At 50.6% G+C, this 12,861-nt stretch overlaps 1 protein-coding gene across 5 annotated transcripts in view; it reads left to right on the forward strand.

The window, feature by feature from the left end:
- Positions 1–7,959: 7,959 nt before the first annotated feature.
- Positions 7,960–12,861, forward strand: part of IQSEC3 (IQ motif and Sec7 domain ArfGEF 3) — a 105,140-nt gene continuing 100,238 nt past the window's right edge. For 2 of the 5 annotated variants that reach the window (XR_007921003.2, XR_007921002.2), the window contains exon 1: positions 7,963–8,765. Coding sequence is in view for 2 of the 5 variants with exons in the window: in XM_002712787.5 (XP_002712833.3) it covers positions 8,221–8,765 (545 nt within the window). In the remaining 3 variants the exon portion in view is untranslated. Of the gene's footprint in view, positions 8,766–12,861 lie in introns of all 5 variants that reach the window. The other 3 variants (XM_002712787.5, XM_008259870.4, XM_051850099.2) reach the window with 3 other exon arrangements.

Here is a 12,861-nt window from a genome sequence, read left to right on the forward strand (position 1 = left end):
ACCCCTTCTCTAAACACCACAATGGGATTAGCACTCTGCCTTCTTAGTATCATTCACTTATGACTCTGGAATTTAAACTCCTGCAAGAATCTGGGGGACAGGGCTGGCGCTGTGGCATAGCAGGTAAAGCTGCTGCCTGCAATGCTGGTATCCCATATAGGCACTGGTTCAAGTCCCAGCTGCTCCACTTCCGATCCAGCTCCCTGCTATGGCCTGGGAAAACAGTAGAAAATGGCCCCAGTCCTTGGGCCCCTGCACCCATGTGGGAGACTGGGAAGAGGCTCCTGGCTCCTGGCTTCGGATTGGCACAGCTCTGGCTGTTGTGGCCATCTAGGGAGTGAACAAGCGGATGGAAGACCTCTCTCTCTCTCTCTCTCTCTCTCTCTCTCTCTCCCTCTGCCTCTCTGTGACTCTGCCTTTCAAATAAATAAATAAATCTTTAAGAAAAAAAAAAAAAAGAATCTGGGGGCCAAATCACACCATCGGTGCCTCCCTCTTCCATCACCTTGGAGGTCCAACATAAAACTCAGAGGAGTGCCACTGCCTGGGATGGCCTGTCTCAAGGACAGATAGTCCTCAAATATTTCAGAGACAGAGAGAGATGGACTGAGGGGGTACAGAGAGGCTGGCGAGTCTCACCTGTCCATTCCCCCCTGCACTTGCATAGACAGCAAGGAATACCTTGTAGCCTGTGCCCTTAAGACACAGCAATAAGTGTGAATTAAGTTTCACAGCTCCCTGTCCTCATCCATCTCCACCCCTGCTCTGAAAGAGAGTTAAGAGTTGCTACTTCATTAGCACATGACCTTGAGGCCTCATCTTGGAGGGGATGTGGAGCACAGCAGCCCAGCCAAGGTCAGCCCAACAGGCTAAGGAATGTGCTCAGTTCCTGGTCCTCAGCCCCAGCTCAGCACATGCAGAAAGATCTCAGTGAATTGCCAAGGCCAAGAGCCCAGAGACCTCAGCTGAAGGTCTGGTTTCAACACGCCTACTCCACTGTGTGCCCTCAGCCCCTCCCATCACTTCCTGTGCCACATAGAAAAGCGCCGGATGAACAGATGAAAAGCTCTGCTCCTGGAAGCTCTGATGTCTCGGGAATCTTGCTGGCCAGGGGGTGGGAAAGCCTCGCCACCTTGTCGGCAGGGACAATAATGCTGCACCAGAGGACATCACTGCCCCAGTGCTCTCCTGAATGCTTCGCACACATCAATTCCTTCAGTAGTCACGTTTCCTGTGAGATGGGATTTAACGATCGTGCCCATTTTCAGTTGAGAAACTGAGGTGCTGAATGGGTAACAGACTTAGGAGATTACACAGTCAGTAAACAACATAGCAACAGAGCAGGGGTTCCAACCCCTGGCTCTGGACTATGTCTATCCACGCTACTAATCTCCTTTTATTTACCTACCTACCTACCCACCCACCCATCCTCCATCCGTCATCCACTCAGCCAAGCTCCACGTAAGAGTTTCTTTGATAAAGGAGTCTTCTGAAACAATTCTAAAAATAATTTGAAAGCTGAGAACTACTGAGTATTGCCGTTCAAACTGGAGCAGCCCCTGGAGGTGGATGCTATGACTGCTTCCCACTTCCCGGGTCATTCTCAGAGCAGTTTCTGTAGGTGGGGGGAGGAAGAGTTGGCAGCAAGCAGGAAAAGAGAATATTTTGAAACAGTTTGTCCAATATGACAGCCCACAGCTTGTGTGTGTAGACAGATGCTGTATAAGAAGCTCAGGCGGTCTGAAGTCTGACTTCCTTATCTCTTCCCTCCTTCCTACCTCCTCTTCTTTTCCTGGGAAGGCAGAGCATAGAAGGGCTTTATGGGTTGACGTGAAGAAGAATGGGGCTCCAGAGGGCTGGACTCAGAATGGTGAGTGAAAGATAAAGGAAGGCAGTCACAGCTCAGTATAAGAAAAATCTTCCCAGCCATTCTGTCCTTGTGATGGTGGGTACTCATCTTGTGATGTGGGGACCTGAATGTCCCGGGAGATTCGGGACAGAGCCTACTGATCAGGGTAGATGTATTTGGTGCCTGCATGGGGTGGAAGCAATCCTAGGGTAGGCAAGCTCCCCACTTCTTCTCCCTTCTAGACTCTGTGATTCCACCCCATCCTACTCCACCATGGGGCTCCTGAGGTCCAGAGAAAGACAGATCTTGGCCCAGTTTATGCCACTGTCAGGGACAGAGGACAGGTGAGAGCAGGACCAAGAGTCTCCCGCCTGTGGCTGCAGCTCAATAATCTCTCGAGTGCACCCAATTTCATCTCCGCAGTGCCCTCCTCAAATCAGTGTTGAAAAAGGAGGAGAAGGCTTCCCATACTCTTCTGCAGGGTGAGCAGGTTTGTCCAGCGTGCCCGTCACAGAGGCTGCCAGCCTTCTTCGGGACTGAGGCAGGCCACTGACTGGACGGAAGTTGTGGACACAATGGGGAAGAGAAGGCTCTTTTCAGATGAGTTCAACCCCTAACACTTTGCTCACGTTCTTGTTCATGGAGAACTTTCCAGATGGGAGCTCAGGGAGCACTGGTACTGACCCGTTTCACAGGCAACACTGGGGAAGCTCAGTGAGAGTAAGAGACCCACCCCAGTTACCACATTGAGAGGAGTGAACTGACTTCAGGGAGATCTTCCCCACTCCTACTAAAAACTAAAAACTATTAATTATGTGTTACAGGAGCGGTCTTCAAAGGGTCCATGGAGATTGCATAGTATGAAAAAAAAAAACTATGCATGGATTTCAAATGTTTTTGTTCCAAAATATATTTGTCTTTTAATTCCATTTGCCAAGACCTTTTTGCAGTACCCCCGCATGCCAGCGTATTATTCAGTTTGCTGTTCGTACAACTGAAACATCAGAGAGAGGCTACTTACGAAGGAAGAAGCTTTATTTTGGCTCAGTTTTAAAGGTTCATAGCCCAAGTTCACGCAGTCCCCCTGGCCTGGTGTCTGCGGAGGGTGCTGGGTGGCACTAGGTGTGTCAAGGACGGAGCAGCTGTGGAGACCAGGAGCACACAGGGAACACGCTCGGCCACATGGGCTCTGTTTGGTGAGCCACTGTGAGTCCATCATGCGGCTGCACTCTAGCAACCTAATCCAACCCAGCCACTTCCCCAGGCGCCCTCTTCAGACACCATAACTAGATCAAGCCTCTGTCCTGCTATTTCCATCAGTCGGTGGCTTTGGGACTGAAATATCTGCATGGGTTGGGGAGCCAAATCCTGCTCAGATTGCAGCCCCAGGCACGGTGCTTCCACAATGCCCCCTGACCCTTTGTCCAGGTGAGGAATCAGTGGCTCAGAGAAGTGACTTCCCCAAGGTCACGTTGTTGGGAGGGGCAGAAGGAGGGCTCGGATCCATGTCTGCCTATTTCAGAATCCATACACTTCTTTACGCTCTGCTCCATTCCCAAGTGCAGAGAAACCCCAAGGAAATGACATTCTGGGAGAAGGGCTCCACCCAAGCTGGGAAGCATGGGTGCATCAGAATGGCTGGGAGCTGGCAGGCCTGCTCCGCGACATCGAGCAGAAAATTAGAGGTGACGAGGCCTGAAGGTGGGACTGCAGCCTGGCGGTAGAGCCCCCTCCAAGGCCCAAACCATTAACCACATGCCCTCAACTGACACTTGCTGTGTGACATGCGGCTGCACTTAAGGGAAGCCCTGTCTGAGAGAACCGAAGACAGCCTGCTCCGAGTGGGGTTCCTGACCCTGGTATCTACTGGCCGAGGGCAAGTCACTTGATTTCTGCCACTTCTGTTCCTTTTCTGCAAGGCGGGGCTCATAAAAAAGCCCACAGGCTTCTTGTGAGGACCAAAGGCACTTGTGTGTCAGAGTACCATGGGCACAGTGCGGCGCTGACTCCTCCATGATAAAGCAGCCTGCCTTGGGCGCAGCCTCTGTGCTGGGCACCATGCTAAGTGCTTCCCTGCTCTGCATCACTGAACCACGCTTCCACTGTTAGGGTTGGGGCCAAACCCCTCCCCCAAGGATCCTCTCCATATCAGATTCCTAATGTGTGGTGCAGAGCAAACAAGGCAGGCTGAGAATAGATCTGATCCAGTTCTACCTTACTGGCTCTGCAACTTCAAGACAGTTGACCACCCTCCCTGAGCTTCATTTGCTACATCTGAGAAACAGGACTAACAGCAGTGCACATGCCGTGTTTGTCATTCATTAGGTATCAAATAAAACAAGTACGTGTGATCACACTCGACATACATTAGATTTTTATTCTTGAAATAAATTATGGTTGGATCCCATTATTATCCCCATTTTACAGTTGTGAAAACTGAGACCCAGAGATACTGAAAGCCATTAAGTGTGGCCGGTGCTGTGGCACAGTGGGTTAAAGCCCCAGCCTGTAGTGCCAGCATCCCATGTGGGCACCAGTTCTAGTCCCCAGCTGCTCCCGTTCTGATCCAGCTCTCTGCTATGGCTTGGGAAAGCAGTAGAAGATGGCCCAAGTCCTTGGACCCTTGCACCCATGTGGGAGACCCAGAGGAGGCTCCTGGCTCCTGGGTTCGGATCAGCTCAGCTCTGGCCATTACGGTTATTTGGGGAGTGAACCAGTGGATGGAATACCTCTCTCTTTCTCTCTCTCTCTGGCTCTACCTCTCTCTGCATCTCTGTCTTTCAAATAAGAACAAATACAAAAACAACAACAATGAAAAAGAAAGCCATTAAGTGGGATGCAAATGCTGGCTAAGATTATCATCACCATTTTTATATACCCATAAAGCCAACACCCACAGAAACAGATCCAAAAGGGCATAGGAGAAGCTGTATTTGTTTTACTTCTCTGCAGGCTGATAACCTGATTTATTAAATATATAAAATGCATGTGCAAACCAGAAGTTCTGCGTTCTGGCTGTGTGTGTGGCAGGAGGTGTGGAGCAGACTAGAGGTCAGCTGCTCTTCTAGCCAGAGTCAGAGGGCTGCAGGGAATGACCCTTGTACAACTTCTTTAGTCGATTTCATGCTTAAAATATTTGTGTGTAAAAATAAACTTATCACAAACATTTTGAAGCACTCCTGCATATGTAGAAAAATTGTGTATGTCTACATGTATGTATTATAGATAGGTATATATAAATACACATATGTAATTTAATCAATATATCACCACCTCATTTATTTTATTGTTTTATTTGAAAGCAAAAGAGAGAGAGCGCACGCTCTTCCATCTAGTGATTCATTCCTCAACTGTCTGCAACAGCTGAGGCTGGGCCAGCTTGAAGCCTAGAGTTTGAAACTTAGTCTGGGTCTCCTATGTGTGTGGCAGGAGCCCAAGTACTGAGCCATCTTCTGCTGCCTTCCAGGGAGCACATTACTGGGAAGCCATAAAAGGTTAGATCCAGCCTCTAAGCCAGGAACTGGATGCACATGTCCCAGGCAGCATCTGAACCACTGTGTTGAACACCTGTCCAACAACATTAGCTGTGAAGAAAACACTTATTAGAACCATAATGATATATTAGTACATACCCATGTTGGTAAAACATAAAAGGGATAAAAATACCAAATATTCTCAAGGATGTGAAATGCCTGAGTCTCATTTTTGCTGGTGAGAACAAAAGATAGCCTAACCACTTGGGAAAGCAGTTTGGCCTTTTCTTATTAAGTTAAATATACACTGTTATTTGATCCAGCAATTCCAGTCCTAGATTTTGACTTTTCATAAGACATGAAATATGAGGCACATGAAGCTATGTGAATGTGTCCACATGAAGACTTCTCCATTAATAATCATAACAGTTTTATTCAAAATAATGAGGACTTGGAAGCAACTGAAATATCTCTCAAGTGAAGAGAAAAACACATTAAGGTATATCTATTGTGATACTATTGTGAGTGGCAAAAAAATGGACAAACTCATCATGTTTGTCACACAGTAGATGAGCCTCTAAAACAGTAATCTGAGGGAAAAGATAGACACAGGGGCCAGCGCTGTGGCACAGAGAGTTAAGGCCCCTGCCTGCAGTGTCAGCATCCCATGTGGGCACCAGTTTGAGCCCCAGCTGCTCCACTTCTGATCCAGCTCTCTGCTGATGCTCCTGGGAAAACAGCAGAGAATGGCCCAAGTCCTTGGGCCCCTGCACCTGCATGGGGGCCCAGAGGAAGCTCCTGGCTCCTGGCTTCAGATCAGCACAGCTCCAGCCATTGCAGACATTTGGGGAGTAAGCCAGTGGGTGGAAGATCTCTCTCTCTGTCTCTGCCTATTTCTTTCTCTGTAACTCTGACTTTCAAATAAATATAATAAATCTTTTTTAAAAAATAAACACAAAAGAGTACATATTCTGTGATTTCCATTGAAATGTAAATCTATAACAGGCAAAACTAAGTATATTTACAGAAAGAACAGCAGTTAACAGGCTGGAGCATGAGAGGAATCAACTGCAAAGGGGTATGAGGGTCCTTTTTTTGCAATTTTGCTTGTGGTGCTGGTTACATGGGTTCATCTGTCAAAATGTATTGACCTGTGCACTCAAAACAGGTGCATACAGTTTATCATCACATGCAAATTACAACTCATGAGTTTTTTTTTAAGTGAAAGAAGAAGACAAAACTGGAAGCACTTGGGCCCCATCCCAAGTGATTCCATACACCAGAATTGATACTGGGTCCAGAAATCTGCATTTGAAGAAAGCCCCATGGGTAATGGTGCTGCCATTGTTCCATGTACAGAAGCAGTATGGTTCTCTGCCAGCACCCAGCTCTCGGACAGTGAACCAATCAAGCTAGAGAAGGGAGCACAGAAGAGTGCTCTTGTCCCATCCCCAGCCTCCACTCTTTGGTAGGAGACCCGATCCTTCCTGAAGTTTTTTCCTATTCTCCCAATGCGGCCCCAGCTGTGGATAAGCTTCCTTCATCCTTTTTAATTCCAGGTTTGCCTGGAAGATAAATGGGAGAAAAACAAAGAAAAATATTTAAGTGCAGAGAAGCCAATTTATTTGCAAAGCACAGGCCGGCGCCGCGGCTCACTAGGCTAATCCTCCGCCTTGCAGCGCCAGCACACCGGGTTCTAGTCCCGGTCGGGGCACCGGATTCTGTCCCAGTTGCCCCTCTTCCAGGCCAGCTCTCTGCTGTGGCCAGGGAGTGCAGTGGAGGATGGCCCAAGTGCTTGGGCCCTGCACCCCATGGGAGACCAGGATAAGTACCTGGCTCCTGCCATCGGATCAGCGCGGTGCGCCAGCCGTGGCAGCCATTGGAGGGTGAACCAATGGCAAAGGAAGACCTTTCTCTCTGTCTCTCTCACTGTCCACTCTGCCTGTCAAAAAAAATTAAAAAAAAAGAATATTTGCAAAGCACAAATTCCTTCCCAGAAGGTCACTCAACTCTGATATTAGATCGGTGTGGCTGTTCCAGCTGTGGACACCTGATAGCCACAAATATGCCTACACCAGGAGAATGGCAGACAGGGAAGTCTGATGTTCTAACATGCAACGACAGGTATGCGAGGATCACCCACCGCCCTGCCTCCTTCCTCGCCCTGGCCTGAGGTCTCACTCCCAGAGGAAACCCCCCACAAACAGCCGTCCCACCCTCAGCTTCCTCAGGGCTGGGAGAAAGCGCAGGCGGAGATGGTATCTAGGGTCCCTTACAGTCCTGTGACCACTGTGCACCAGGGAATTCCCCAGCATTAGAGACTGTTAGACGAGGCCTCTCCTCAGAAGGTCTTTAAGAGACCCCCAACCCCTGGGAGGTGGGGCATAGGAAACAGAGCTCACGACCGGAACGCCTGCCTCTTGTCCCCGTTCGTCCCCACCTTCCTTCCTTCTCCTTCCTCCTTCTGCCAGCCTCTCCCTATTCTCCCCTCTCCTGAGCTGCTTCTCTTCTCCCATTTCCCAGCGCCGCTGCTCCCTTCTCCCTCCCCTCTGGTAGGGCGCATCTCAGTGGTGTCAGGGCCCCGGCGCGCCCTGCTCTGCCACGGCCTCGGCCGGCCGCACGCGCTCACGCGGGGCCCTGGCTGCCGCCCCTCCTCTCTGCCTGCAGGAAGCGGAGCCTCCTCCCGCAGCCAGGAGGGGAGGCCCTGGCGCCGCAGTCCCGCCCTCGGGGCGGGTGTGAGTCTCCGTGGCGCTGACGCGGCGCCGGCGGCGGTGAGGAGGCTGCCACTGCCGGAGAGCGAAGCGAACCAGCCGCGGCGCTGCTCCGCTTCAGCGCGCCCCGGCGCTGCCCGCCGCCAGCCCAGGCAGGCGCAGGGAGGCGCAGGCGGCGGCGGGCGGCATGGAGAGCCTGCTGGAGAACCCGGTGCGGGCCGTGCTCTACCTCAAGGAGCTCACGGCCATCGTGCAGAACCAGCAGAGCCTCATCCACACGCAGCGCCAGCGCATCGACGAGCTGGAGCGGAGGCTGGACGAGCTGAGCGCCGAGAACCGCAGCCTGGGTGAGCAGCAGCAGCGGCTGCAAGCTCAGCCTCCGCCCGGGCCCGTGGCCCCGTCGCCAGCCCCGCCACCGGCATCCCCTGTCGCCGTTCCCGCCTCCGCCGCCGCCGGGGCCCAGGAGCCTCTCCAGGACCACGGACAGCGCGCGCCCTCTGCGCCTGAGCCGCCGGCGCTTCAGCACCACGGGCAGCTCCTGGTGCAGCCCCAACCAGGCCCCAGCAGCAGGGCTCAGGCACCGCAGTCGCCCCAGCAGCCTGCGGGGACGCTCTCGGCCGGCGCCCACAAGGACAAGGAGCGTCCCTCGAGTTGCTGCGCCGCCGCCGGAGCCCTCCTTCAACACAAATCCCCCGCCGCCCTAGGCAAGGGCGTCCTGGGCAGGAGACCCGAGTGAGTGGGGCAGAGGGAAGGAAGGGAAGGGAGTGGGTGTGAGGAGGGGAAGTGGTGTTGTACAAGGGAGTTTGAAGGAAAGGGTGATGCGAAGGGAAGGGTTAAACAGACACTTGGGGTAGAAGAGATCTGGGGGTAAGCGGGGGCGATATGGGGGAGGGGGTGTGATTTGGACGATGTCGGATCAAAAGGAAGTATCCAGCCCTTCTGGAGGGAAGGAGCGAAACGGATTTAAGTGATTGGGGATATTGGAAACTGGCAGGCTTTCAAAGGTACAAAATTAGGGGAAAGTTGGTTGAAGATTAAACTGAAGAAATAAGATCCATTGAAGGATTTTAAGTTCGGAAAAATTTGGGAGTTTGGATGGTAAAATTACTGAGAGGGAGGGTGATACATGAAAGCGACAGAGGCTTGGCAGAGGCATGTTAAGTGCTTTAAAAGGACTGCACTCAGGAAGAGCAGGTTTGGGACCAGGGGAATACAGGAGGAAGAGGATGAAAATGGAAGGCAGGGAGCTGGACTCAGGAAGATCAAGGGTGGGAGAGAGCATTTCCCAGGGGAACGAGCTGGCTCTTTAACTGATGCAGTGGGAGTCAAAGCCAAGAGTGGCTCATCTAGGGAAGCTGACTCTGCTCCGACCTGAGTGGCCACCTTTTTTCTGAATCCCTGCAGAGCGGGGAAAAGGAGAAATCCACCAGACAGACCAATGGAGAGCTCGCTTGCAGCTTGAGTACTCAGTCTGGTGACAGCTTTTTCCTCTGACTCAAGGAGGATGTCAGTGCAGGTCGCTGGCAATTGTGGAAAGGGAACAGTGATCGAGAGACAGCTGGCAAACAGAGTTGCTATTTGAAGGAAAGGGCAGTTTAAATCTCCATATGGCTACTACATGTGAACATTATTTCCTCCTGGTTAATTGGTGATAAGCAGAATCTCACGTTAGGTTTTGAAGGAAATGTTTACTCTTCCAATGAGACCCTCTAAGGACCCAGCTTTTTCATGTTACACAGTCCATACCCTCGTAATATGAAAAGTAAGATAAAAAAGGATGCCAGAATCTTCTTTCTCCTGTATCGAGAAGGCTGTGACCATATCAGCCCCCCTTCTCTGATGAGACTGGTGATAGAATAACTGCCTGGAAGGGCAGCTCAGGGGAAGTCAGTACCTGATTAGCACCTGACCCTGATGATGGCAATGCTAAAGGAGGGAGTGGGTGAGGGGAGAGGGAGAGACAAGCATACCATCTTTATTCAGTTTCAACTATACTTTCATAAGGGGACACTTGTGAAGAATTATCCCCAAAAACTCATTTTCTTCTTCCATCCCCTGCAGAGCTCCAGAAGTTGGGCCATGGCCTATTAGCTCACAGGGTAGCTTTGTTCAGAACCATATGAAATTAAGGATGAAGCTACAGGGGGATCTGCCTCGGCAAGCCTAAAGCATCTGGTCCAAGTCCCAAGAAGATACAGTTTTCTTCCTCAACCTCCTCAGTGGTCCATTTGCTTATGCCCTCAGTTTTATGGTTTTCTTATCTGGCATACAAAGTAAAAGTGGGCTTTTCCTCAGTGCCCACTGTTTAGCAGGAGGTAACACTCTTCTGAGACACTGTGTGTAGCCTTTTCATCACCAGGGGAGAAGTCCTAGTCCATTCCATATCCCTGGGGACAGCCTCAGCTTCCTGAGAATCCAGTTCTTCACCTGCTTCCTCTCCTCCTGATATTTGATATCTTCCTTCTCCAGCACTGCATCACTTCCTTAGCATCCCTTCAGGGGACTGTCTGGGCAAGACAGGTGCAGGAAACGTCATTTTTCTTGGATTAGGTCTGGACCATAGCTCTCACTGTGGTCTAAGGAGCCCAAACCTTTGGCCCAGACGGTCCTACTGGGAATACAGGGATTTAGGAGTCACCTGATTCCTATACAGCCTTACCTGTCAACACCAGCAAGAAACTGCAGTGTCCTCTACCCTTCACCCCACCCTGCTTTTGCTTCCCAAGGGAAACAACAAAACTAAGACACAATTAGCAGGGTGGAGCAGAGGGTACATTGTGGGAAATCGTCCCCTGGAAAGTTGTACCAGGCACTAAGAGGTTAATAACACCAGTGATTCCTTGCTTTTCCCATGCTCCCCAAGGCTGTCTACCCAGAGACTTAGAGAGCAAGGACACGCCTCCTGCTGCAGTCCCTTCCCTGGGATGTGGTGGCAGAGACGTCTTGATTGATTGATTGAATGCCTTTTGGACCACCCACTTCTTTCCCCATTTTTTGCCCAACTTCAACCCAAGTTTTCCCAAGAACCTTGGGAAAAAAAATCACCCTCATTGACTCCATATTTGGCTCCTCTTGCTATGTACCTATGACCCCCACTTTATGTTTGTCTTTCTCTGCCCGCATGTCTCTACAGAGCAGGACTAGATGGAGTTTGGAGGCAGGGAATGGCCCCCATGAAGAGGGGCAGAGAAGAGCAGCACCAGCAGACCTCTCCCTGGTATTTCTCCCAGGGAGTTCCCTGCTCAATCATTTCCCTGCTGAGCATGCTAAAGTTGGTGCAAGGGACAGCAGAGAGCATCTTAGGAGCATAATTTTGCTGTAAACCTTTCTCATTCCCTCTCTGGCCACAGTAGAGTGAGACTGTGGCATCAGTAAGGAGGCTAAAGGCCCCTGTGGCCCAGTTTCTCTTACCCCCAGAACTCCTGCTTCCCACCAATTCCAGGAGAGGCCGGTGCCCTGAGAACCTGGGGCTTGGAAATCATGGATCCTTTAACTGCCATCTGATCTGCACTAATAAACAGCTCAGTCTCTCTGCCTCCTTCAGCTGGGGGAGGCACATAGGTATGGTGGCCTTAGACATAAGGCCAAGGAAGCCATGATGTGGGGGTGGGTGAGGGCAGAGATATGATGGAAGAAAACCACTGCAGGGGTTAAAATTCTCTCTGCCTACTTCTTGGCTCTTGCTAAGCTCTGGCCCCCACTGCTTATGCACTTTAATGAAAGCAGCAAACACAGCTTCCTCCTGTTTATTTTTTCAATCAAGGCTCACAGCATCTCCAGAATTTATTATTATCCCGTACCTGGCTGAAGTCAGTGCCTCAGCCTGGCATGGCCAAGTCCCCTTGCATTGGAAACACATAATGCTCTCTGAAGCTCCTGGCTTCATTGTGACCACAGCATCACCACATGAGCACATGACTCCCCTCCCCATTCCTCTCTCCCACCATGCATTTAGAGTTTGTGATTCCAGGGTCTGTCCATGTCCCCAAGGTCTGAGATGGATGGTTGTTGGAGCTTATTTAAGGGTCCTGCATTATGATCCACATTCAGCTGCTACCCCAGGATCCCCACCTCAACATCACAATAAAGCCTGAATGGCTCAGCAGTTCCTGTCCTCTTCTATCCCTCTTCCTCCCTAGTCTTCCTTTTACATTCTCCCTCTTTTTTTTAAGACATTTTTATTTGTATTTTTAAAAATTTCTTTGAAAGGTGGGGAGAGGGGAGAACTTTCATCAGTGGGCTCACTACCCTATTGGTTGCAACAGACAATGCTGGGCCAAGCCAAAGCCAGGAGCCTGGAACTCCACCCAGATCTCCTGTGTGGGTGGCAGGGGCTTAAGTACTTGAGCCATCACCTGCTGCCTCCCAGTGTGTGCAACAGCAGGATGAAGGAATTGAAAGTGGAGCTGAAACCTGAACCTAGGTAACATCCTTCTTCCTCCCTCTTTTCTCCCACCTCTTTTTCCTTCCTTCTCTTTTCCCCTGTGTTTTCCCTCCATCAAACATTTTCTCTCTCATATCTCTCCATCCTTCTACCCTTTGCTTCCACTTAAGTATCATAGGACGGCAATATCTTTCCTCCCTATGCTCATCCTTTCAGCATAAAATAAATCATGAGTCATCTTTTCAGCTCCTCGGACTCATAGCGACTGGAGGCTGAGGAGGCTAGTTCATCCTGGATGTGCTTTTTAGCCTGACTTGTCTCAGATGCCGATTGGAGTAGGTGTCTCTGCTCCTCTTGAATGAGAGCTGTCTGATTGAAGGTGGCAGCTCATGACTGGTCCATCCTGGAAGCTATTAAGAGAGTATGAAGGTCTATCAGTCAATC

The sequence above is a fragment of the Oryctolagus cuniculus genome, chromosome 9, assembly GCF_964237555.1.
Source record: "Oryctolagus cuniculus chromosome 9, mOryCun1.1, whole genome shotgun sequence".
Lineage (NCBI taxonomy): Eukaryota > Metazoa > Chordata > Mammalia > Lagomorpha > Leporidae > Oryctolagus > Oryctolagus cuniculus.